At 40.0% G+C, this 27,610-nt stretch overlaps 1 protein-coding gene across 3 annotated transcripts in view; it reads left to right on the top strand.

Annotated features, from left to right (window-relative positions):
- nek7 (NIMA-related kinase 7) overlaps positions 1-27,610 on the top strand; it is an 83,508-nt gene that overhangs the window by 30,648 nt on the left and 25,250 nt on the right. For 2 of the 3 annotated variants that reach the window (XM_017702426.2, XM_017702425.2), the window contains exons 2-8: positions 2,004-2,085; positions 7,808-7,987; positions 11,112-11,174; positions 15,651-15,761; positions 19,314-19,422; positions 20,347-20,454; positions 27,488-27,582. In XM_017702426.2, the coding sequence (XP_017557915.1) occupies positions 2,032-2,085; positions 7,808-7,987; positions 11,112-11,174; positions 15,651-15,761; positions 19,314-19,422; positions 20,347-20,454; positions 27,488-27,582 (720 nt within the window). In that variant the 5' untranslated portion in view covers positions 2,004-2,031. The remainder of the gene's footprint in view (positions 1-2,003; positions 2,086-7,807; positions 7,988-11,111; positions 11,175-15,650; positions 15,762-19,313; positions 19,423-20,346; positions 20,455-27,487; positions 27,583-27,610) is intronic. The other variant, XM_017702427.2, reaches the window with a different exon arrangement.

Raw genomic sequence — 27,610 nt, 5'->3', positions numbered from 1 at the left:
TGAGGTGTTTACGTGGACGTATTCTATTCCGATTGAGCCATTAGTTGGATTTTTAACAGATTATTAGGCTGTAAACATGGCTATTGTCTCACCTATGCATAGTATATCATGTTAAAGTTGAGAAGTTAATAACATCCAAGACCTTTTCCGTGCTGTTTGAAATCTGCAGTGTGACTGATCTTTGCCTTGGCCTGCACAGATGCATTGTCAAGGTGGCCAGAAAGGGCCCTTGGTGATGCAGAAGAAGCATGATTGCTCATAAGGGCTCAAGAGCCCCTAAATGCTTGTTTAGATCTGGAGTGCTTTTTTTTGTTTCCACTTTTTGCTACCATGAAGCAATCATGTGAGGGGAAAATCAGAGAGTCTTCTTGTATATGCAGGCTACCAAATTGCTGGTGCTCTCCAGACCTAGACTGGAAGTGCCTCATGCCGCAGACAGAGCCCTCCTCTGTCTGGTTTCTCCATCCTCTCATAGATGACTTCACCACAAAGAAAAGGTGAAAAAGTGTTCAGTTGAAAACTCCTTTTGGAGTCACCCTCAAATCTCAAGTAAATGTGCCTGGAGTCAAGGGTGCTGTTGCATGTTTACACGTGCACTCAGTGTTGAAAACCAGTGCAAAAGAGGGTGATGAAAATAATACTTACTGAAGGAGTTTTCTTATTCCAAAAAGGCAGGAAGGAATTACTTTTCAGGGTGTGATCTATTAATATCTAGTTCTTCCATTCCAATATATGCGGGTTTTTGTGTATTGCAGTAAAGTGACACAGACAACAGCCACAAACACAGACAACTAGCCACTCAGTTGAGTGTGTTTTCATCACAGTAAATTGTGCGTTGGCATTATGCCAGTGGAAACAGCCAGCGTTTCCAATGGATGGCACTAGCTCCAGCAGAATGAGTTGCTATTTTAGTGCAGTGTTTAGACCTAATCCTGCATTAAGGTTATTATGTTAGTGTTGCTGATATATTTCTATACCTCTCTGTTTGCCTCTCATGGACAGCAATAATTGCATATACTTGCATAAAAATTGCAGTGTGTTTGGTGTGTTTATTGCACGTCTGCAAAAACCTCCACAAATATCATAAGTGAAATAGATATGAAGATAATGAAATAAAATACAAGAATACAATACAATAAGAATACAATGTAGGATACAGGCCCTTTAAGTTACAAACATAAGCCATATTCACTGATGGCATGAGTGATGTATCTTACCACACTACTGTCTTTTCATGAAGCGATGAATAGATACTATTTCATCTGTTAAATATGGAGGCATGGCCCCTCCCAATACATACTATACGTCTCAGCCAGTTGAGAAAAAGAACTTTTGAGCACTGTGTGCCTGTATCTGCAATGAGAGATCTCATTCATGCTACCAGGAAACAGGGATTATAATTGCAATCTTGAAGCTTTCTTGTAGTCCCCTGTCTGGGAGCACAACAATAGTGTTTTGCTGTACCAGTATGGGAGTTTTAGGCACACAGTTAAAGTTCTGTTCGCAGGAAAAAGGCCTAGATTTGATGCTACTGGCCACTAGATTAGCTAATGGGCTAATGTCTCCCATATCAGTTGTAATCTTATTTCTGAAAAGTGTTTATGATGATTTAATATGAACAAGCAAAAAAAAAAGTACAAAATATAAATGCCCCTAATTCAAATATTGTGCATAGATTGTCCATAATTATTTTTCAGCTGTGGGGAGGAAGTTTTTTCCAGTTCAGTCTGAAGATTAAAATTGAATTCTTACTGCTCTCTGACTTGGTGACTCCTTGACAGATCTTATTATCACAATAGGTGTCGTGTTCTCACTGGATAGAGTTCCATGACAAGGTGACGCCAGACAGCCATTTCCTTGGCAGCATGTGATTGCCAGAGTGCTGCTTGCTCTTCTAATTCTATTACCAGATTCACAGACTTACCTCTATCAAAGTGAGAAGGCTGAAATTATGGGAAGTGGTATATATTTGTGATTTATTGGTGTGTTTCTTTGTCTGACAGGGGTGTAAGGGACTGAGCTCCTGTCAGTATGGACGCACAACCGCAAGGCCAGCAGCCACAAATACCAGTGTTTCAACCACAGGTTGGTGAACACACACATTCTCACAGATATGAGGACAGTGATCTTGTGTGGTACTTTTTTGGTCTTATATTGCTTCATTTTTTTATGGAATTTTTCATTTTTTTAAATTATTGATTCAAATAATAAAGTATTAGTGTTGTCACCTTGGCAGTTAGGGTGCACTTGATATAGGAGCTGTGGGCTGATGCTGATGTCTTACACTTTTCATGTATTTGTGTATCTGCCAGGGGGTTTTAAAAATATAGAAATTTGAGCAACATATATCTGGATTAGCATAAATGCACTTATTTTTAGAGGGTTCCAAATACAGTAAAATGAATAAAATGCAGACATTTAAGCACAGTAGTCCAGTGTCACTATTCCTCTGGAGTATAAATACATCACATCTGTTTGAAATATTGTTTAAATCTAAACATCTGTCCACTCTGCTATTATGGATATGATTCTGATATCACTGTGCATCCCTAATTTTCAGTAATTCATAGTAATTCAGTAAATTAATTGCTACTCTCCTAAAAACTACATGATGGTAAGGACTTTTACATGTGAAAAGTGAAAAGTTTGGCATAAACGTTAGTGCGTGCTAGCTGCAGCATTTTTGATGTTGAGTTACTTGCAGCATTTTGATTAGCTTTAACTAGTTCTCAGTGGACTATATTTACTTGTTCTTGTGAAGTACCCTAGAATAGCATTTAGAGTGGTACTTTATTTGCATATTTTTGCTGACTGAAACACACTTGCACTGTAATTTGTGTGTTTTGTTTAAATCTTTGAAAGTCTAAGGTGTTCATAATACGCAGTGGAATTGCTTACTGAATAGCTGAACAGAGACATGGCTGTTTCACTTATTTTGTCCTTCATTGATTGATTTGCAATTGTTTATAAAAGCTGTCCGTTTTTCCTCTTTTCATGTCCATTTTACCAACCTTAGCCACAACTTGCTCGCTTTCCAGCATACAACATGAGCTTGTCGCCCCCTTCCACATCTGCTCCCGTCGAATCTCTCCGACTGTCAATCCTCCTGCAGAGAGACAGGCGGTGGTCTGCTCACACTGTCTTTCCTCTCTGGCTCCTCCTGTGTGCTAGATGAGAAGTGATAATGAGATTCCGTTCTCTGCACAAGTAGTGCTTCCTGCACACAAAAGCTGTGTGTTTTCTCCACTGCATTGCCAGAGACAGAGAGGTGTTGAAGCTCAGCTCTCTCGCTCTCTCTCGCTCTCTCTCACTGCTTCTCTTCTTCCCTCTTTCATTCCGCCTTCTCTTTCACTATTTGTCTCTCATTCTCTTTCTGCAAAGATTATGTGCATACTTTTCTTGAATTAAGGATAATTGGCACCCAGCACCAATTTCATTTATCTATCGATGAGATGAATGTTGAATATGTAGAAGGTATACTTCAATATCAAGCTCCAATTCAAAGATACAGTAGCTAATCATTAGGGTTTAGGCTCACTTCTGTAAGGTAATGATTAACTGTTAGAATAAAATAAATCATTTTCTTTTGAATATACAGTAGGCTTCACTTCAGTCTCTTTAAGATAACTTTCCCTCCATGTTTTGCTTGTTACCTCTCTCATTTTAAGTTTCTGAAGTTGCTTGTTGGATGTTGGTCCTGCACTGGTGGTAGAAGTGAGGGATTACACAAAAATATGTCATCATGATACTTTAGGACATTTTCACAATGCACAAAATGCATCACAATATTTTGTTTTTCAGAGGTTTGATGATTTGGAACAAAGGAAAAAGAAAACAATGAAAACAGTGTTTTTATTCAGCGTTCACATTTCGAGCTACACTAAATCCACTTAAACTTGATAATTATGCTATTTTTGTTATGAAACATGCAATTGGTCAGAGGTCTTTTAAGTACACATATGCAGAAGAGTCCTGTGAGGTAATTTATTGCAGTAACGATAAATATTACCATACTGCCCAACTCTAAGTACTAGTTTTTTTTGGTGGAAAAGTTGGAAAGTAGTGAAAGAACAATGGTAAGCCTAGAGTTGCAATGCACAATGACAACTCAAGAAGATGACTTTTATAAGTCTGATGGATTACACTCAACAAGCATCCCCTTAACTCTCATCCCTTAAGGAAAAAAAAAGCTGAGAAGAGTTGAGAGTTGTATATGCAGTCATGGATATTCGGTATTGCTGGTGAGATCATACTGGTGAGTCCCGAAGGTATAATACATATGCATTAGAGATACGGGAAGAGTTGGTAAGACTTGCATATTTAATGGCGCATTTGCTCGCTGAGCGAGTGGGAGGGTGAGATTTTCAGATTCGATTTTGATCGTCACTTCGGATTTTTGACAGAGCAAAATCCCTGTGTAAAGCAAGGAGGGCTTTAAATACTGAAACAGATTGAAGAGGAGCAGAAACTCTGTCGGGGTGAAGGAGGCATAAATATTGCATGGGCCAGGCCTGGAGAGGCGGGCTGATGAAAAGGATGGGAACTGGATCTCCTGCATGTTTTGCACCCCCACCCCTGCTCCTCGTGCCCTGTCACACCCCCCTGCAACTCTCTTCCTCCCACCAACACCACCAACCCTGGCTCGCTGCTCTCGCACCTCTTCGCTGCTTGTGTTGTCCTTTCCCTGGCAGCTTCTGGCAGTGTTGTGCTGTCATCTCACACCTAGTTCTCCATGCTGCTACTGCCCCATCCTCCATCGCTCTTCTCTACTACCCCCCCGAACCCCCCCCTTGTCTCCTATGTTCCTGTCATTGGGCCGCATGCCTATGTTTCTCTTTTTACACCCATGTCACCAGTGGCCAACCCTCCGTACCCTGCCATTTCTCTTATGATGTGTTTTCCCTTCGAGTCATCGCCCTGCATGCCTTGTTGCATCTGTGACTCCCTCTGACCAGTCCCTCCCCTCCATGCTCTATGTAATTCAACAACAGACAGTGTCTGTCAAGTCCCAGCCTAAATTGCTAGGCAGTTATATCTCCTATACTTATTGTACCTCCTAACAGGTACATTTTGGCTGATGTGAGGCAATTGCTGTGACACTGCTGAAAATCACAGGGAATACATTATAGTAGTTAGATGCTGTCACTCCAGTTATCCTGCTGTGACAGTTGTCTTTAACTCAGTACTAGAAGATTTCCAGATTCCACTCTGGATCTTTTATGTAAAGATAATATCTTTCATGCTTCTTTCTTCTACAAGCATGTTTTCTTAATGCTAAGGCTGGATTGATGTCTGAATTTCAAACTTAAAGGTTGGTAGATTTTAATAGAGTAAAATACAAGTGATAAAATTAAAAGCCATGTCAAGCTGAGTTTCTTTCTGTGCCTTCAGAAACAATATTGAAAAGTCACTAGTTGGACCAGCTCATCTGTGGTGAAGCTGTGTGACTGTGGGGTCAAAGCCTCCTCTGCAGTCCACCTGTCCACACTCCCGCCGGTTATTTTTGTTTTCTTCCCCCTCCCGCCGAGCCAAAACAAGCCCTTTGCGCTTTCTCTCCTTCTGCAAGCTGCGATCTGTACAAATTGCGTCGCGTCTGCGGTGAATGACCCCGGCGGTCATCAGGGTCCTCGGCTGCTGTGCTTCATCCCGTCTCAGCTCGGAGCTCTAAATGGTGTGACAGCGCAAAGCCTTGAATGAGATGGCCTGTCAGTCAATGCGCCCCACTGCCCTTTGAAGGCGAGGCCAGGGGGCGAAAAGGTGCCGCAAATGGCCTGTGAAGTTTACATACACTGCCCACTGCTAAACAGATTACCTCTAATGAAGTGTCTGGGGCTCAGGCCGCGTCAGGCCTAATCCTGGCTGGCAGCGCGTCCCTTCGGCTGCCAAAAAAGCCGCCACCCTCTGGCCCTCTCCCGCCGCTCTGCCGGCCGCCCCAGTGCTGGGAGGTGCCCATCGTTAATCAGGCCGGACAGTGTGCAAGCTGACATGCAAATGTAGGTCATTGCATATGTAAATGTGTGATTAGCGAGCCGCATGCCAGAACACATTAGCGCGACTTTGCTCTCAGCATGCGCTTGTCACGCCGCTTTAGAGGCTCATGCTAACATTTGTCAAGCGACCGTGCGGGGAGTGAAAGCAATGCCTCACCCCTTCACTGTTTGGCTGTGTGGACCATCCATTGCTGACCGACCAACCAACACTCCAACCCACTGTACCCCCATCCCCCCCTTTCTCCGTCACTCGACCTCCCACCCTGTGTGAAGCCCTTTCATCAGCGTGTCCTTAAATGGCCACTCCAGAAGACATTGTTAATAATGGTTGTTAGAAAATAAGCAAAAGCTTAATCCTGATTGAACTACCATTTATCTGGTGGAAGGCATATAGTTGTTACAAAAGAGCATAATTCACTGATTTTTGGAGTTGATAGCAAAAAAAAGATTTAAAAGATAGCTGTTTCTTACAGAAAGGAAAACTACATTCAAAATTCCTCTCAACTTGATATCACTGTGGGGGGAAAAAAGAATTTCTTCTCTCACACCAGATGTGTCCCGGCAATAAGGGCTGAGTGTGTGGTGTCACAAGAAAAAACAAGCTACCTCGGTGTGTTAATTGGATGGGGCAGTTCTTTAGCTCTCACCTTTTTTTTTCTCTCCTTAAAGCTGTCAAGTTAGGAAACAATGAAATGCTTGAATTGGCTGCCCCTTGATCTACATCCATCCTTCTAGCATCCAGCCAGTAGTGCAGTGAGCGGCTTCTTGAGATTTCTGAGAGCCCTTTGGGTTCATCCAGTCATGTACCATTGTATTTGATGGCTTCAGACAGCCTATACGTACATCAGCAGAACATAAGAAAGCATTTTGTGCTTTAGACATCACCACATTCTTATTAATTATCTTCTGCTCTAAACTCTGGATTTCTGGGAGATACGGGTCTTAACCTAAACTTTAAAGAACAAGGTATACAATCAGTTGTGAATAAAGGGAAATAAAGGGAAGGAAATGGCACTTTCCCATTGGCTCAGGGTGTGTGGTACACTCTGCCTCAGGTTTGTTTTTCGCACTTGACTGTTTAACTATGAAATATAACAGAACTGAATGAATCTAGTACTGTTCTTTTGTTTCTCAAGGATGCAGTTGTCTCATCCCCTCTCTTCCTTGCCATCTCTATGTAAAGTTACGTGCCTTCAAGGCTATCCTGTGGCCGTCTTAGGGTATTCAGTTATGACACACGTGTTGTTCTTTTAATGTGTCACCTCTTGTTGCTGGAGCATTTCTGGGATAGAAGTTTACCAAAAAAATCTCTCTAAAGGTCAAGTTGGTGTATTTTTTTTTCTTTTTTCTTCACATTTATATCCAAGGGGCTAATTCTGGCTATTGGTTAGCTTTTTAATTTTAGCGCGCAAGTGTCAAGGCGCCGCATGATTCTTCATGAAAAGCACTCTGGGCAATTTATCACTAACTGGTCCAACATAAGTCACTTCAGAAGCTAGAATGTCATGCTGTCCTGATGCAGCCAGGCAGACAAAGTGGAAGGAAAGCGATATTCATTAAGTTTTGGCCATGGTTAATGTTAATATCAATGTTAATCTCCTGAATTATTACTCTAATCTCTCATTCTCTTCCATTCATAGAGTGGTGTCCTTTTTTCCATTATTAGACATATAAAATTAAACTTGGAAATTGTTTCATCTAAAGGGAAATGTTTTTGGTTACTTTACGAAACCCTATGCTATCAGATTTATTTGAACATTTATCACTGTTACTTTTTTTTTTTTTTTAATATTGTTTTTCCTTTTGTTTTATAACAGAAGCAACTACAGCCTGAAGCACCTGCAGTACATGCAGTACATACAGTACATACAGACATGGGCTACAACACCTTATCCAATTTTCACATTGAGAAGAAGATTGGAAGAGGACAGTTTAGTGAGGTCTATCGGGCCACGTACTTGATAGACAGCACTCCGGTAGCACTGAAAAAAGTACAGGTAAGCAAGAAAATACCATAATTGATTAAAGATACCGTGAATTACAAAAGTATTTGAACCTGGAACCTTTTTGATTTTAAATGATACTAGAATTATAATGGTTAATAATCGAACTATCAACTGCTATTTAAAATACTTTCAGGCTTTCCTTGTGTTTATATGAAAAGTAGTCTTTATGTCTGGGAGGATGATGACCGAGCAAGGGCAAAGGTGCTTGTCATTCATTGGTTTACAGACTTCTTCTTTGACAACCAAACTATCAAACCGTTTCTAATTGGTCTAAATTAAGTGTTTAAAGTTCTTATTTAAATGATTTATCTAGGGTGCGCTGATGGTGGGAAATGTGGGCTGATGACATTAGATATCTTTTACGTACCTGCCTGCTGATACCATTGCTGATACATTAACATGTACATTAGAATGTAGAAATTGAGACTAGATCTACCTGGATTTGCATTATGTATTATGTGTATGTATATGTATATGTATTTGCATTGTAACCCAGCATCACCTAAATGCTCTGCTTTTCCAGAATAAATACGTCAGATATGGGTTTAATATATAAGCCAAATCTAAACATATGATTCTGACTATTTTTATGCATTAACTTGATGATACCGGTAAGACTATTATATCAACATGCATCCCTACTATTAGCTAAACTGTTAGTATTTAGACTATTCCAGGTTATGTGAAGATGGCCTGGAAAAGACCGCTCAGGACCTGATTGATTTATTTATTTATTTTTAATTCATTCATTCATTCCTTTAGAATTTGTCAGTATATAAAAGTGTTTTTTTTTTGTTTTTGTTTTTTTAATATAATACATCAATACAAATCACTCACTAAAACAGTCCCAGAATCTCAGCTTGAATTTGAAGATATTTACAACTTGTGGGTGCTGTGTGGCACCAATAGCACCTATTATAGCCCTTCTCCTCATTTTCATGGGATCATAAGTAATGATTATCAGACATCTGTAGCTCACAGACTTCACCCTGAGCTTGGATATCTTCCACAACGATGCTCTGCAACCATTTTAAAGTTCTTTTAGGGGCATAAAATTATTTCAAATATTCACATAAAATATTAATTTTAGATTTACACAAACATCGTTCAGCGCTGAGAATATTCACCACTATAGCTCATGTAACATTTTAAAGTGAACTCATGTTGAGTTTTAGTATTTTGTACTTTGCCCTTGTTTTGATATAATACTTAAGTTGCGATCCTTTGCTTTTTATTTTTGACCTTCTGTCTGATTTTAAAATTAGTCTACTTTTCATTTTATTTATTTAGTAGTTGATTTAAACTGAGTTTAAAGCAAGTATGCTTGCGGACATGTCTTCGCCCAAAGGCATATTTGGTGAACTATAAAATGCTAAACAGAAAATTAAGCTGTCAGACCTACTGTCTGTTCACTAGGGGTGTAAAGTTGATGATTGCTGGTGGTGGTGATTGAATTTTAGGTGTTTTGTAACTCATTTTTATAAAGAATGTAGGATATTTGTTACAGTTTTTAGTAAACTGCACAGCCGAATCGTATGCTGTTTTCTAGGGCTGGTCCAAATACTTGTTTTAAATACTTGCATATTTGTTTATTTCTTTGGTATTTGATTCTATATTTTAGTGTTCTAAAGCTTTGTCTTATGTTCAGTCTACAAAAAATTGCAGCCAAAAACAAGGTTTTTCAGCAAAGGCCTTTAGATACACCAGTTATACATGGTTAATATGTAATATTAAAATTCATTCATAATAAGAATCCATGCCATCTTGCCTATGAGCTCAGCAAACTGCTTTACTCTCCACCTGGCTGTTGTCAGAAAGAAATCTGACAAATTGTGTGACTTTCAATTTTAAACCAATAAGGAAAAATTCTTATTTCAAACTATACGTTAAAAGATTGATGTACCATGGAGTCACGACAAGTTTGATTAATCATCTCAAATATGCAAGGGAAGCGATACTTACCTCAGTACCACTAGTCACTTGTCCTAAAACCAGGGAGCTTAGAACCTCAAACCTGTTTGTTTTGGAGATTTCTGGCCGTGGAGGAGAAAGGGGAACACAGTCATAGATTGTTCCAGGAAGAGGAGCGTGGCATGGGGGTAAAGTGCACTCTAGCCAGTGACCTTCTAGGCCGCAGACTAAGAGCCTGGTTCAGTGGTCCCATTGCCTTATGTTTCCTCTAAGCTCAAGCTTGGTAGCAGGTCCGTGAGGACAGGCTGCATCAGCTGGTAACTGCTGACCTGCTTCTAGGTGGTCCTCCTCATGTTCAGGCGGGTCTTTAGATTAAAATGCTGCTCAGTCCTCCACTCTATTCTTTGTAGCTTGATTATAACTGAGCTCACCTTATGGCAGCTTTCCTTTATTAAAAAACTGAACTAGCCAAATAAAATAACTCTGAAATAAAACAAAAAATAAAAGCAACTCATTAAAACAAACAAAAATTGTGATGGTGATTAATAAAATGCTAAATTTACTTCAGTACACCCTTGGCCTCTATATGACTCATAAAAGCTGTATTTGAGTGAGAGGGCTACAATACATTGTTGCCAGCTTATATTTTGAACTGCAATATAGTACATACAATACTTAAATTCTGTCAATTCTACTAATGTGTAAATTGTTCCTGCAGTCACATTTGTGTGTTCAGTGTATTGTAAATATAAATCATACCAAAATATCAATTTTAGATAACATAATTACTAAAGAATCATATCAAAAAGGTCAGAGATTTACACCCCTAGTGTTCACTATACGTTACAGGTCTTTTTTTATTGTTGAAGTTATGCATAATTGTGTAAAATTAGGCTGACATCCAGCAGTTTTTGGAGTGCTTTCCTCACTTTCAGTCAGTGCTGTAAATGAATCATTCTGACTGCGGTGAGATGGCTGTTGTGTTTGGCCTAAGCAGGTGTTTGGGTGGTCAGGTTGGGCTGCCCCTTTGCTTGCCTTGAGGCAGTGTGGCATTGGTTTAGTACCACTTTCCCTATGTGCCACACTAGCCTGTACTACATGGCCACTTTCTTTTTTTTTTTTTTCTTTTCTTTATTTTCACTTCTCTATGTCATAACACCCTCTTTCCGTCTCTCTCTCGTCTTCCCTTTTGATCTCTTGATAGATATTCGATTTGATGGATGCCAAAGCTCGGCAAGATTGCATCAAAGAGATAGATCTCCTGAAGGTAAGAAACAAGAGGAGGGAGAGAGCGGAGCCATGTGCCGCTATTACGCTTTCTAAAGGTGCCTCTGCCGAGACCTAATACCAGAGAAAAAGACAGAGATAGAGGCAGAGAAAACAATTGATCTGTACCAGACGCACTGCCCCCCCCGTCTCTCTCTCTCTGTCTCTCTCGCTCTCTCTCTCTCTCTCTCTCTCTCTCTCTCTCTCTCTCTCTCTCTCTCTCTCTCTCTCTCTCTCCCTCTCTCCCTGTGTAAGGCAAGCATAGATCATGGGCTTCTTCGTGTCATTCCTCCAGGCTGAGATTGACTCTTTTTTTTTTTTTTTTTTTTTAATGCCAAAACTATAGTTTTTATCTTGTTCTGTAATATTTAGCATTGAGGGGGGATGAGTGGGGGCCACGAGAGCAACAGCGTGGAAATTTAGCTCCCTCACATTGACTCCCTCATGTGTCTTTTGATGTTGCACGTCCTCTCCCTCATAACATTCTCCTTTTTTTTTCTTCTTTTTCTTTAAATGTATCGTTTGCATTCATCAAAACGCCTTAAACAGGCAGTGGCTCATACTAGCATGAGCGCTAACTAACAAATTAATGACAGGTCCAATAAAGAAGAGCGTCTGGGTGATCAGAGGTGTCTCACTCAACCCTGCTCTGTTTTCTCTTGCTAGCTCTCATCAGATCAGCTTCCATGTGTGCATGCACACACTCCCATTTTGTCACGTTAATTGCTTCAACAGAGATCTGTTCATTCCTTATGAGTTCTCATGATTGTCCAGAATTGTTCCTGCTTAGTTTCCATCTCTCTCTGATAGAGACTTTTCATAGATTAGGTAACTGTTGGCAGGTGTTGGGTGGAATACACTACCAAATACACAACAAAAACTGATATTCTAGTAATTATAAATACAATAATAACATGCATGATTTGGATTTAAATAAAACTGTTTGTCAAAGCATCTTTTTACATGTTTCATTACATATTCTAGAATTCTCTGAGAAAAATGAATAAAATGATGCATTTTATACTGTAATTATCTGTTTACGTTACTGATGCAATTTTTGGCAAATTCTTTTGACCTGCAAGACTGAAATCAAAGATTTGACCTAACAAATCACCAATTATCAAACTGAGAATTTCAGTTCTGAAATCTGATTGGCTCAGCCATGCTCAAAGTCACTGTAAAATCCTTGATATATGTGTACTTAGAAAGATGCTAAACTGAATTCTACATTCATACACAGATATGTTAAATATTCCTTGTGTGGGTCGTGGAGCCAATCATAAGTGTATATGAAGTAAATGCCCTAAAACTATATTAAATATATACCCTATGATTAAACCGAGGGTCTGACGACTGTAATATGTTCATGATTATGTGAGCAAAATCTAAAGTTGATGAAATGGCTGGAGTGTATAATAATGGACTTTTTGCAAATTTTATATTCTCAAGTTCAAAACTTATTTTAAAACAAACATAATGCCACAACCAGAGCAGCTTCGGCTCAGTGTACCTCAATGGTTGTCTTATTGCTCGCAGATGTTTTCTTTCAGTGTGGTATATCATTGTAGTTCCTCTCAAAAAGTGGCCCTGAACACTGTTTTAGCACTGCATGCTTTTTTTTTTTTTTCCGCTTAGCGTACCAAATGCTTGTTGCTTATTGCTGCCTTATGCACGCAATTCAAAATACGTTCTGCGTCATGGCCAGTAACAATAAACTACATGTAGTTTTAGGAGAAAGAAAGAGGGCAGAGAAGATACCATGAGCGTTACCAATTTCAGCCCTGTGGATTAAGTCGGCATCATTTGGCAAATGGATATAAGATAACCACCTTAATTTTAAAGAGACAAGAATAGGAAGTCCAATTAGAAGCAGTCCAAAAGAAATCAGATTAGACTTGTTAAGTAATCTAAGTGGTGACATTACTGATGACCTGTCTGCCTGACTGCTACTACGTTACTGTCTGCCCAAAACTATTGGTGACCAGGATTTATTTAATTTTTTTTTCCCCAGGATAGATGACTTGATGCGCTGTCATTCTTAAATGGCTCCTGGTATGGGCGTACAGCTCTAGGAAAAACCTTTAATTGATCTAGAACCTTTACATAATCTCTTCATATACTTTCAAAAAGTTCTTCACTTACAAAAAGTTCTTCACATTCATACGTCTCATTTGTGAGTTTCTTTGAAGAACAGTTAGTTCATTATGCCTGTCACAGTTACATACATAATCTCCGTATTGCAGTTACTAGAGTTGTTTGCAATTATTTAAGCTGACCACAATAATTGTCCACAGTTGTTAGCTTACACGATCATATGTTGACATCGCAACAAACACTGTCGTAATTGGATTTGATTTCATTAGTTGAGTTGAGACAGAATCATGATAAATACAGTAAAGCTGAAAATGCATTTATTGAGATGCATCATGGGTCAAAAACATTGTTCTAACCGATCTGACTGATGCTGTTATTCATATAAGAGCAGGTTTGAATAATGTTTGTTTATTTGAGTTAAAGCTGTATCTTCAGCTATTTCTTCTATGGCATCGCTCCAGCATTATTTTTGACGCCTAGGCTTAGAAGACATTGCAGACCTCCACTAGCAAGAAGAGGATGGTGGGGGGGATGAAAAGGTCATGATGTGGGAAGAGCGCTCAGTCATACCTCCTGGTGATGCTTTGCCAGGCGAGTGCTCGCCCTTCACTGCAGTCAGAGGGGACCGAGAAACTGACCTTGTCGCCAGTGTCCCCACCTTTTACCCCCCCTTCCACTCCTTTATAAGCTCTTTTCTGCTAATGAATGTGGTTATTCTGACCAGTCATCTCAAACAGCTAATAAGGCATTTGTGTAAAACGGGGAACCATGTCTTCTACTTCAGTAGACAGAACAAGTGAACAGAGGGGAAAAAACAAAAAGGAAGTGAGAGTCGCAAATCAAAATAATGAGCAAGACTGGCAGTACCTGAACTGGCGGAGCCCCCTCCCTCAGTCTGTCTGTCTGTTTATTTATCTGTCATTTTCCCTCACATACTGTAACCAACACTGTGCTGTTATGGGGGGAGGATGCTTTTACTTTCTTTCTGCCTGATGCTGCTTAAAATGTTTATACATAGTATGTCCTGTTAATTATTTCTGCGCGTCTTGTTTTAAAGGTTTTATTCTCTTCTAAAGATGTTAATCTATCGCTTTTGTGTTACAGATTTGAAGCCTTAATCAGTTTTGTGTGTTTATTTTGCAAGATTGAACTCTGCTAGCAATTTAGCTTATGAAGCTTGGGGGAAATGTTAAGAGCTCCATATTAGCATGATATAACTGCGTCACCTTAATCTGCCTAGTCATAAACAGAAGGTTTACCGCGCATCGTTCAGAATGCAAGATGAAGGCAAAATTACAGCGCTCAGCGTGATTAAAGCAAACGCAGTGCTCCAATTTGCACATGTTGTCGCGTTTCATGTTCACCACGTTTCGGCACTGCAGCTCAGGGTCGGGAAGGGGAAGAGGAGTGAGGATGACACCGCCGACTGCTCAAACTGCGGCTGTGTGATCCAAAAATACATCTAAGGAAAAGGCGCGGGATGGCGATGGAAACGTACGCGCACGTCCTCCACTATATCAGCTCGGAGCATGAACATTTCTTTAATAACCCCCTCTGCCATGTCACAGCATATCGCCTGGCCCCGGCTCGCTCTCCCTCGCTCATGGCCCCAGAAGGGGGGGTGTATAGCTGTTCTCCTCTCTTGTCTCCCATTCATACACTTATTTGTGTATTTTTATTTATTTATTTATTTATTTATTTATTTAGCTAGCCTTCTGTCTGTCGCTGTCGTCTTCGCTGTTGTTTACAATGTCGGATGCTTCCACTTATTGACCAACCAACAGGAAAAAGAAAGCTAAAAAGAGAGGTGGAAGGGGAGAAAAAAAGGCAAGGGTGAGCGGAGGAGGGAGATTATGCTACGCACTGCTGCTGCCTGGCCCGTCATGTTAGCATCAGCCAGGGATTGTTTTGTTTATTTATTTCGTTATTTTTTTATTTAATTATTTGAAATGCCACATGGCTCAGTACACTGTCGCAGGCTGAGGCAAGACACTCTCCCTCCGAAATAAACCTCCCTCTCCACTCCTCTCTTCTTAGCCCTCCCTCCTTTCTCCCTCCCTGCCTGGCTTAGTTAGCTGGAGTGAAACACTCCTGCATTTTACATGAGCAACTGTTTATGTCGTTTTCGTTTTTCCTCATGTTTCGGTGCCATCCCCACAATGGGCTTTGTTGTAAATGAATTCCATTTGAGCCTTTTTGGCTTTGAAGGTGTCCTGGGTGCATCGGACACTAGCCTAGATGACAGTGGCATGTTTACTTCTGAACCAGCATCTGCCTTTTTGTTTCTGCTGTCTTGACTTTTGAAAGCATTGTTTGACTCATGAAATCTATTTAATATTTAGCAGTCACTGATACCTTGCTCTCTCTCCCCTCTCTTCCACAGCAATTGAACCACCCCAATGTAATTAAATATCACGCATCATTCATTGAAGACAATGAACTAAATATAGTACTGGAACTTGCAGATGCTGGGGACCTCTCACGTATGATAAAGGTATGGGTGCCTGGCGTTGTGTCAGCAGATTCTCAGATTTTCTGCACCGGGGCTACTGCAGTGTGGATTGAATGAGCATAGGTGATGACTCAAAATGCTCAGCAAAAAATTTAAGTTATTGTAGATGTGTATATATATGTGTGTGTGTGTGTGTGTGTGTGTGTGTGTGTGTGTGTGTGTGTGTAATGTACTGTACCACTTATCTTGGCACTTATTTGTGTGTGCCTTTACTAGTACAACCTCTTGCTTTCAAAGAAGTCGTTGATGTCTTGTGAGCTAGTTTAACGAAGTTTTGTTCTGTATTTCTTATAGATGCCAGCTGTCACTTAAATTCCATCTAAACTCCATCTCCGACCCACATGAATTACCATAATGAAGTATTGATTAGGAAAACCCAGGTATTGGATGCCAGCTACAGGCATCCTCAAGGAGTGGTTTGAAAATGAATAGACAAGAACTTAAAACATAGATAAAATCTTACTTAATGTGTTATTATTTGTATTCATTCTAATATTAGTGTTGCTCTGAGCAAATAAATGATAACAGTCCAGATAAATAGCTTATTTAATCAAATTTTCTCAATGTTTGCACAGTATTGTGTGTGTGTGTGTGTGTGTGTGTGTGTGTGTGTGTGTGTGTGTGTGTGTGTGTGTGTGTGTGTGTGCGCGCGCCTGCACACCTGTCTTTCTCTCTATATATTGAGAGAGAGAGAGAGAGAGAGAGAGAGAGAGAGAGTATAAATGTAAATGTGTGTGTGTAGACTAAGATAGATGCAAGATGTTTTTGCTTGTGGTATTAGGGGCTTGAGATGGAACCTATGTAAAATCTATTGTAAAATCTCAAATGTCATTGAGTACTGTGGACATTGCTCATAAGCTAAAATCCGAACGGTCTGATCTTTGACATAATTGGAATTCCACCGACTCCTTCATTTCACATTTGCCCCTGACTAAGCGTAAACCTAGATTAAATGTAGTTAAACCTGATCTTGGATTAAACAGCACTACTAAAGATGATTCACTGTTAAAAAGCTGATTTAGCCTGGGCTAAATCTGGGTTTGGGAAACAATGTTTTAACTTGTAGTTCACTTTGATTCAACACTCATACATGACCGGACACTTTTCTTGTAAAAGGATTAAGAATAGTGACCGCATTTTGGCACCATGTTCTTCCAGTCTTCTAACTTAACTTATTATACAGATTTTTTTAATGTGCTCTGCTCTACTGTTAGTATATTCTTCATTGCCCTCATTCACATCAGTTTTCTATGTGCAATATATTTTCCCTCAGCATTTCTTGCATTCCTGACAACTGTACAACTCAGCACTTCCAACCTGATGCTTCCAAATGAATGGCGTGCATATAAAAGGCGCCCTTCCCCAAATCTCATCCTTCTTTAACAATGTGGAGTGCAAACAAGCTCTCGGGGCAAGGCTTTACTCAGTTTTATGTGAGAGATAGAAGCTGGTAAATGAGGACATGGAGGATTAGTTTTACAAGGGCTTCAGCCTGGCAGCCTTTAAGAGGCATCATAACATACCGATGCTTTCAGTCAGATATTAAGGCCCCGTCAGCTCCCATGTGCAGTTCCCTCAACGGTCTCTCATGCTTACTCCTCACCTCTCTCCACCTATCCACGTTCACACATCATTCTGCACTCCTTTAATTAGTATTATTTATTTATTAAATAATGTCACTCCAAACGTGCCCATCAGAGCTAATCCCTTCCGCACCGTGAAATAAATATGACCGAACAGGGTGCCATATGTAAAACAGAAGCTCCAAATGCATGAATTTACCATTTTTTATTCTTTTTGATTTTTTTTTTTTTTTTTTTACTTCCTCTCTCCCCTCTTTCTCTGTCCATCTCAGGATTCAAATGAAATCAAATGGCCTCTTCATTTGCATGCACTTACAGAATATTGCATGTGCCGTGTTTGCTTTTTAAAGGCATGGAGGGGGCTGCTGCGCTCCCCCGTTGACATCAAACGGCCCTCTGATATGCAAATAGAAGGGCTGGGGAAGAATAGATCCACCGGCTTTGTTTGGATGTGGGCCAAGGTTTCCTGGGCTTGAGACTGCATGCTCACAGCCGCTCCAATCATTTCAATGAAAGGGAGGGGGTTAAAACAGGCAAAGTGAGCATTTGCACAATGGAAAAATAAATCGGCCTTAAATAACCTGCACAAATACACATATGTGTGTGTGTATATATATATATATATATATATTTTTTTTTTTTTTTTTTTTTCCCCACCACATTTACCTGTGCTGGCAAGCAGAATCGCCTCATTTCTGGTGACTCAATTATTTAGTCAGTGCACAAAAGGTCAGATAATTACTGTTGTTTTGGTTAAGTAAGCTTCATTTTGTCTTAATTGTGTAACATTGCATTAATTGGAACTTTGAAGCTGGGTTCATGACCACTCATGCACCTCCTCTGCATGCTGAGAGCACTGGTGCTAAAAGCACAGTGACTTTCCATAACGCTGAGGTAATGGCACTGTCAAAAGGCCCGCCACATGAAAGTCCAGAATTTTGGGAAGTTTCATGTTTAATTAACCTTCTGAAATAGCCCCTGGTCCAGTTTAGTTTTCAGTGGTAATCAAGTGTAGTTTTACTTTGCTTTGATAAAGATGTTTGCAAACAATATGCTTAAGTAAAGTTTTCCCCTATTACCGTACGAGTCCATAAGCATGGATGATGTCCCCTAATTAAGTTTAAGTCAAGTGAGGTCAAAAGAGGTTGTTCAGAGGTGAATTAAGTGGTCAAACTTTCATTGTGCAGAGTCAGCCATACATACACATACTCAGATTAGTAGGGTTGTGGTCCATTACAAGGCACAGCACAACACTAAATACATTTTTCAAACTGTTTGAGCTACTGATGCACCAAAATGAATTTTTTTGGGTGAAATTTTTGCCACAAAATTCAACATAATTAAAACATTTACAGTTCTATTAGTTGTGTACAAAAGTTTTTGAACTAAATTATGGTGAACTTTCTACAGAGAACAATTTTTAATTAACAATTATTGCTTATTTGCAGCACCAAACATACATGTCATGTATTGTACTTTATTTTTTTTCTCTAGTATCAGCAAATAAATAGAAATTGTGCACTAAGATTAGGAGAAGTTTTTTGGTTTTGTTGTTTGTAGAGGATGTTAACTGATCTTAACTTCAACTTAACTTCAAAGTTGTATATGTGACTGTATACTTTGCACTTTGGCAGTGTTTGTAAATATTTTTTGTTTTTTCAAAAACTTGTGCACATACCAGTATGTTCGTAGGGACTTTGCTGTTCACTGTAGCTGTTTGGTATATCCTCCATATGTCATATTTCAAACCTATAAAGGGGAGGTCTTTGAGCATTGTTCATTTTCCATGATTAATTGATGTTCTCTCAAGAAACTGTAAACGCTCAAGTGGTTCAGCTCATGAGGATTCTCCATTGACCGTCTGTGGTCGCATTGGCCTCAGGCCTTTATGTCCAGACTTGTTCAAGGAGAGCTTGTCTTGCATTGAGGGTTGTGTTCTTTTTTTCTGCAGCATTTCAAGAAACAGAGGAGGCTGATCCCTGAAAAGACTGTATGGAAGTATTTTGTTCAGCTCTGTAGTGCGCTGGAGCACATGCACTCCCGACGCGTCATGCACAGAGGTACACACATACTCTCAGATGTTTCTGTACCATTTGAGCTGCATACTTGCTAGTACCATTTGAACTGTGTGCCTGCTTGGCCAAATAGATGTTTTTGCTCCCCTTTCTTAAAATGTTTGGCGATGTAAATATTCTTTCTAATATTTTGTTGTTTATATTTGTTTGTTCCCACTGTGCCAACAAAGCTTCATCCTTTTTTGTTTATTTTTCTGAATGTCAGCAGTTCGTTTTTTATATATATATATATATATATATATATATATATATATATATATATATATATATATATAATTTCGTAAACTAATAGAAATGGCTCAATTTTAATAAGAATAAATTGTTGTTACATAGTACAATACAGTTCTTCAGCACTGCAGCACAACTGGAAACCACCTCCCCTCCACAAGCAGAACGCTGTACTGACACTGGCCTCTGCTCTGTCATTCGCCACCCCTGTATACAGCCATTTCACACCTGAGCCATTCAATTCACATCTGATTCTCCAGATCACACCTTGGCTTCTAAACATATTTCAGTGTGTTTGTTATTGCTGGGAAGGCCTCATGTCCTGAGGTGCTAAACTTGAAACAGTGCGGTGTGTCTCAAAGCACATGGTTCCTATAACCACACACACACACACACACACACACACACACACACACACACACACACACACTCTGCCCTTAAAATGTCTAACACTGGTCCCCCCAGTCTCTTAAAGGTGATTTATATCTTGTCCTTTCCTGGATTTAGGGATGTTTCCTTTGGTTCTGTGTAGTCCTTGCAGTTCTGTTTTGAGTCTTTTATAGAGCATTGGTAGTTTTCCACCTACTTTCTGTCTTACTTTATTTCTGTATTTTTCCCTCCCCTCACTCATGTACAGTGTGTGTCTAAGTTACTTCATCTCTCTCTCATTTCTTTTTAAAGACATAAAACCAGCCAATGTGTTCATCACAGCCACTGGAGTGGTGAAACTGGGTGACCTGGGTTTGGGACGTTTCTTCAGCTCCAAAACCACTGCTGCACACTCTCTAGGTAAACCTTCATATCTCTCTCTCTCGGTCTCTCTCTGTCTGTCTCTCTCTGTCTGTCTGTCTGTGTCTCTCTCGCTCTCTGTGCAAGAAGAGAGAGACATAGTACAGCAGTAAGGGCCTTTAATCACTGGAGGAGCTGGATGTGTTTCATTAGGCCTCGCTGCGAGCAGAACCATGTGTCCGTTATAAAGCAGTACCTTCCGCCAGCCCCCGCGGCCAGTTGGGAGCAAAGCGTGGCAGGCTGTGTATCCATTTCATTGAGCAGTTAGGGCTTTCCTGTTGCCTTGACCCTGTGACCCGTCTCCTCACACATAATTTCTACATGGAGACAGCAGCCAGGCTACGACTCTAAATTATACAAAGAGAAAACTTGAGTGGTGGTGTCAAGGACTCTTGTCTAGTACACCCCATCGTGTGTAGTTGCGCCAGTCTGCCCAGGAGCGATATACTCACTGCAGATGAAGACATCATAGTCACCTCCTCTTGTTAAGAGGCCGGCTCAGGAGGTGCTCAGGAGTGGCCCTCTTCAAGCTGGATGCTTTTGATGCTTTTTAATGTAGTTTTTATTCAGCATTACATGTCATCTGGAGAAACATCAGCAGTTTACTCAGTTTTGCTTACTTCATGAATAATACAGTCCTGTTGTGGAAACTGTTCACAGTGGAACTCGATCCCAACATGACTGTTTAAGCGGTGTGCCTTTCCAGTGTTATTATTGGTCATTCAGAAGTAAATTTTAGCTCAGCCTTTCCCCTTTGCTTTATCATGTAGCATAGTCTCATGGTGGAGAAGTTACATTGCAAGGTCAGCTTACTTTATTTATTTATTTATTTTTCTACCCAAACCTTACTATAAAAAATGATTGAGTATCTGTTTTTGTGTGGGAAAGGAATTGAACCTTATTTCTTGTGGCTCCGCCGAATGTGCTTGTTTTGTCAAATTCAGCACAGCTCACAACAAAAACCAGACTCAGGAAATGCGTGTGACAGATGTGACAAAAAAGCTGAGTCCACAGCACCCTCTACAGGTCAGCTTAGTGAAGTTCTCCCTCAGTCAGGCCCCAGTTAGGAAGTAAGACCTTATTCGGGACTTGATAATGGTGTCTGAATGATGCCTGAGTCACCAGAGGACCACCCGTGTACAGGGAAATGTTGTGCTCCATTTACGCATACTTTTGGCAGTGTTGCCCTGCCAGATCTCCTACAGACGGCCATGTTCTGGTGTTGTAACCAGGTTTCCTTTAAGACTTGCAAATTGTGCCTCAGATCACCCTTGGTGTGCTTAAGTTGCAGATGAATTAATTCACACACAGCTTAAAGGTAAGACTTGAGGGTGTTTTTCACATGCAGTTGTGTTAACTTTAAAAGTGTGTGTGTGTGTGTGTGTGTGTGTGTGTGTGTGTGTGTGTGTGTGTGTGTGTGTGTGTGTGTGTGTGTGTTAAGAATGTGAAATGTATGGTTATCATTATCCCAGTTGTGATTTGACAACACCTTACAGTGTGTAAATAAGCCCTCAAACAAATCACTAAATGTAGTTTAGGGTACTGTTACCATCCTGACTAGGACTGCTGTTACAGATATTAGTAATTCAGTAATCTACAAGTTATTTTGACAATAAATTGAATAATCAGTTTTAAATTAAGGCCAAACACTTGACATAACTGATCAATAACAAACTGTGCATTCAGCCTTCAAATTTCAAACCCTATCATTTCCAATTCAAAGAGAAGGTACTTTTTATTTGATTGCTTTTTAATCAAGTAATCAAGTCAGAATTAGTCCTGACCAATTCTCTCTCACATCCTAGGTGAATTTCTGTGTTTGGGCGATTTAAGACTTTTACAGGACAGTGCAAAAGTCAAAGCCCACATGTTTTATTTAATTACCAGTCAGAAAAACTGCAGTCAAGTAAAAGATTAATTTTTCAAGAGATATTTCTGAGGAGATTGGATAAATCCACTTGCATAAGGCAAGTTTCAAAAACTAAAGTTTAAAAATTATCAAAAGATACAGACATGTTTGGAGAAAATGCAGCCAGCCTCTAAGACTTAACTTTGGAGTTGTGGAAAAATATTCTTAAAGATTTCTTTGAAATACTGAAAGCAAGTCAACCAAAAAGGTAGAACATATATTTTAAAATAACATGAAACTTGCCCTTAATCACTGTTTTGACTGGGAATTAAATAAATGACTAACGGCCTCTGACGTTTGCACAGTGTTGTATGTCATCCAGCAAACATGAGCAAAATAAGGCATTCTGGATTTTGAGCATGTCACACTATTGATACACCTCTGTGATCTAAAATTGTCAGGAATATCACAATATACAATAGTAAAGATGCAATGTGGTGTTTCATCTGTATCATGCAGACCTGCTGAGTGTGTGATCACGTCATAGAACTCTCCTGCTGTTGCAAGTCGTGCTGGGTTCTCTGTGCACAGGCTGAGCTAAAGTGGAGTATGAAATTCATGAGTGTCTCCTGGCAGGTTAAACTCACCCAGGGGCATGGAGACCTAGGTCTGTGTCTACCTCTGGGTGGGTGCACTAAAGTCCCCCTGCTCCAGCTCTCTCTCTCTCTCTCTCTCTCTCTCTCTCTCTCTCTCTCTCTCTCTCTCTCTCTCTCTCTCTCTCTCTCTCTCTGCATGGGGGTGGTGGTTACAGGCAGAGAGGGTGCTGGAGGGAGGGATTGTGGCTTGACAGTTTGGGCTGTAATGAGACAAACCACCGTGGTAGAACACTGCGTTGCGCACTGGATGGAGGTCCAGGAAGCGCCGCTCCGTGCCTGTCAATTCTTCCCCTCAGAAGCTGAGCCGTAGCCTTTTAACTCTGTCTCTGAGTGGCTCTGCAGCCCACAGATACAAACAAAGCCAAAGAGGGGGAGTGAAAAAAAATTTTTTCTCTCTTTTCTTTGCACTTCCTGCCAGAGGCTTCTTCCCCTTTAAATTGGGGGGGGGGGGTGTTTGTGGGTGTGGATGGGACAGCATTGCAAAGGAAAATTTTAGGGTAGGGGGATAATGTTGAAAGAGGTGGAAAAAACAGGAGGGGTATAGACTTTATTCATTTAGCATTTAACAGTGGAATCGAGTCACATTAATTACATTTTAGCTCATCATTCAGTGCCACAGTGTCTACATTAGAAAGCTGTTCTGATTCTGTGTAAAGGTGAACAATTAAATTAGGGGAGTCTGTTTACTTCATTTTTTAAATCAATCAGGATAATAAATTTCCTTATAATTGTTGTATTCTAGAGAGCCAGTGGTAATTGGGTTTTGAGCATCCGCCCCCTCAGAAAACTATTTCACTCACTTCACAAAGAATGCATCCTAATGTCGTAACAATTCATAATAATGGAAATCAATCCCAACACGACTTTCTGTTTATTTGCATGAATAAGTAATGTGCTCTTAATTTGGTATTCTGCTGGAATGCTCTCACTGTAGCATCTGGCTTTCATGAAACTATTAGCATAAGAGAAGATGATTTTTAATCATCTAACAATGGTTGTTGTGGGACGCTGTTCAAACAGCGTTGGGAGACCCAAGCGTAAGCAGAAACGCAAGTGTTACCACCCGTTAAAAGATCTCAGTAGTTATTCAGTCAATAAAGAGATTAATTGCTGGTTTTTGGAATTGTAGGTCAGCTGTTATTATGCAAGAACCTTAAGGACATAACATAGATTTGTGTGCTTGACTTACTAAATTTCTAAAAATCAGCAGTGCCTTGCTGTCTAATTACAGTGGTGATTGCATAAACACTTTTAGAGGATCATTTCTGTGATTTGTCTTTTTTTTTTTTTTTTTTTTGTCCCTTAAGAAAAAGGGCAGCAGTTGTGGACAGCAAGTTTGATTTGTACAAATTGCGTCATAGGACAAATTGCGTCATAGCACAGAGAGATGGAAGAGGCGCTTCCCTGTGCTTTTGTCAGTGATATCCGCAGCTCTGCTACCTGCCTTTGCGTCCTGATGCCGTTTGGTGTTGAAGTGTTTGCCTGGCTTTTGTTCTTGCCACTTGAGACCTCCTTGCGCTCTGTCAGATCTGAGATGTTTGTGCCAGGGCTAAACTTTTGTAAACTGCAAGCATTTGTCAGAACGTTTCCCTTTCTCGTTTCCCCTTCGTGACTCGCCCTCCCTCCATCATCAATCTTTTGCGCTTGTTGGCCCGTTCGTTGCTGTGATGATGCAACGAGGAACTTGTGGCTGGCTCCAGAGAGAGCAGCATGGGGAGTTTGAATGGCCTCCTGGGTCCAGCTCTTCTGCCTGATGGCTATTAGTCACTGCCAATTAGCTGCTTTCCTGCGCACAGCCATGGACCAAGAAAGCTGCCGCTGCTTGGCCTTCACAATGTTGTGCCACGCACAATGTCTCATGGTATTAAAGCATTCAGCATTCAGTATAAAACATTTTCACATTCACAACACAATTTGATTTTGAAGTTTGCTTCAGAATGTGAGATCTCTTTTTGAGTCGAGGTCTATTACCTATTACACCTATTACTGAGAATCACTAGCGAAACAGTGTGTTGCTTGTGACAGCAATGGTATCACTAAGCATTTTTTGTCCTACTACTAATCAAGTATAAGCTTGTATAAAGCTGGTTTCTCCACTAGATCAAAATGATGACAAACAAGGTGGCTAATGCATATTTGTGTTGACCAAGGTGTTTTTTTTTTGTTTTTTTTTTTAAAAACATAGAACAGTTCTTGCAGATTATGTAGCTTCATAGATTTCAAGCTTTTTTCTCCTTCATGCCATGGCAGATATTGTGATCTCGCTGTATAGTGTTTTTTGGAGGGTTTTTTTTTTTTTTTTTTTTTTTTTTTTTTTTTTTTTTTTTTTTTAAACCTCCCCACAAAAACCAATTGAGAGGTTATAGACTGAGAGCTGAAATATAGACTATGTTTAGACTGTGTTAGCCACAGGGTAAACTGTGACTGTGCTGTGGCTTGGGTAAGCAGGGAGCAGTGGCCTACAAGCTGACTTCCTCTTTCCTGTGGAAGCGAAGCAGAACTACAGGCTGGGGCAGACCCTCCGAGGGATGAGTTTTTTTTGAGACAGCTGCTGTGGCTTTTTTGGTTTAATCAGGTAGAGCGGCTCATTTAAATATGCTCTGAAAAAGAGAGCTAAATAAAGGTTCATTTCTCTAACTGTTTTCATGTGATCGTGCTTGTTTTTCTTCGTGTTATAACCATCCATCACACATTTTACATATCACATTACATTTGTTCACCCAACTACCTAAATTCCCTCATTTTCCTAAGAATATACATGGACATGCCTTCATTCCACCACCTGCTTGGATACCAAGGATGCAGATTTGGGCACATTGTTTTTTAAAATGACTGCTCTGTCAGATCTGTTGGGCCTTTCACAATTATTACATAACAATGTAAGTAATTAATTATTAATTAATTAATAATTGCAATTATTTATTTAGTGATGCATCAATGTTTTTTTTTTTTTCTTCCGGCGGAGTATGAGTGCATATTTTTAGTGTGTGCCAATATCAAGTCCAATACTATAATGAATTACCTACTTATAATAGTTGGTAGTGTAAATGAGTGCAATGCACCTTTTAAATCACGCACAATTAAATCATTAAAACCTAGCTGATTTCAAATGGCATGCATTAGCTAGCTGTGTTACATTAATTCCCCTAAATCATGTAGGACAGCTGTAATAAAAGTATGTCTCATAGTTTTGTTCTCATGCTCCTCATTGATCTCATTTAACAACAGCGCCTGTATCACAGTGAGAACTATAAACACATCTGAGTAGCTTGCTTCTAGAATTTTATGTTTTGCTGTGTTTTGACTGGTTGAATGAGGTGGAGTTAAATGACCTCTAAAGCCAGGCATTATTGCCTTTGGTGGCTCATACTGTACATTTGAGTAAGCAGTCATGTCACAACAAAGCCTATATTTTATATGCTTACACTTGTGTGAAAACACTTGGTCCATTTAACACGCTATGTGAAACGTAGCCCCTACAGACACCTCTGTCTATGGACAGTTTCTAATACGACCGTTCCATTCAGAATAACACACTGCGCACCAAAGTACTGAGCAAAAATACTGAGAAAATGCGCCACAGCAGCTCGACTGTGCCCTGAAATGTAAATTGTAGGAGAATACAGTCTCTATATAACATATTTTACAAAAATAGTTTAACATTTATACCTTGTGATTATATTCAGTCAGAGTAAAGTCGGCATATATGGACTTTGGTAACAAATGTTGACTTTTTTGCCTCTGTTTAGCTAGCTTACTAGTGTCCCACCAGTATTGGTAACTGTGTTTGTATTCCTGGTGTGTATATGTCAAGAGTGAATATTTATGACCAATGATTGTGTGTCCGAGCTCCATACTATCAGCATGCTTCGCCAAGAGAGCAGACCCTTGTTCACAGCCAGCTTAAGTCATTTGTTCATTAATTAATAAACTTTGCTCATGATTTCACTGTAAAAAAATTATGACTGGGTCCTTATATATAAACAGTGCACACATTTAATATCCATCATGTATTCCAAGCCTGTGTTTCTGCCTTACACACTGCTGAATGATAATGGCTGCCTACCAAGATATCAGCTGAGCAGAATGTTTAAACTTTTTCCTCTTACTTTTAGAACTTGATAATGTTCTGCAGCAAAACTTGCTATCAGTCACTCGTAGCTAACTTCATGCTCTGAACAAATTTTTCACTTGCTGATTTTGAGTCACTATTATTTAGCTGGGTTTAATGAACACACCCTTTCCTCTCCATTCCTCCATGCCCTAAGTTTGTTTCTGTCACTCCTCACTGTATGCATGCATCGTTGACTCGGGATCTCTTTTAGCTCTGAGCAGCCACTTATCTGCTCTCTAGTCATCCGAGGCTGCTGCTTCTTCTCCTCAGTCTGAAACTCCCGTCAATGAAGCATCCATGGGTGAACCTCTCACCTCCACAACGCCTCACTTAGCAAACCAGACATGCCTTTAACTTCTGTTTTTTTTTTTTTTTTTTTTTCCCCCTTTCTCTTTTCCCCTTTTTCTGATCCAGTGGGCACCCCTTATTACATGTCTCCCGAGAGGATACACGAAAACGGATATAACTTCAAATCTGACATCTGGTCGCTAGGCTGTCTGCTCTATGAGGTAATGTATAGAAAACCATTTCACCACC

Source organism: Pygocentrus nattereri, chromosome 15 (assembly GCF_015220715.1).
Source record: "Pygocentrus nattereri isolate fPygNat1 chromosome 15, fPygNat1.pri, whole genome shotgun sequence".
Classification (NCBI taxonomy): Eukaryota; Metazoa; Chordata; class Actinopteri; order Characiformes; family Serrasalmidae; genus Pygocentrus; species Pygocentrus nattereri.
The sequence above is the reverse complement of the archived record's forward strand: the minus strand, read 5'-3'. Positions and strand labels throughout refer to the sequence as shown.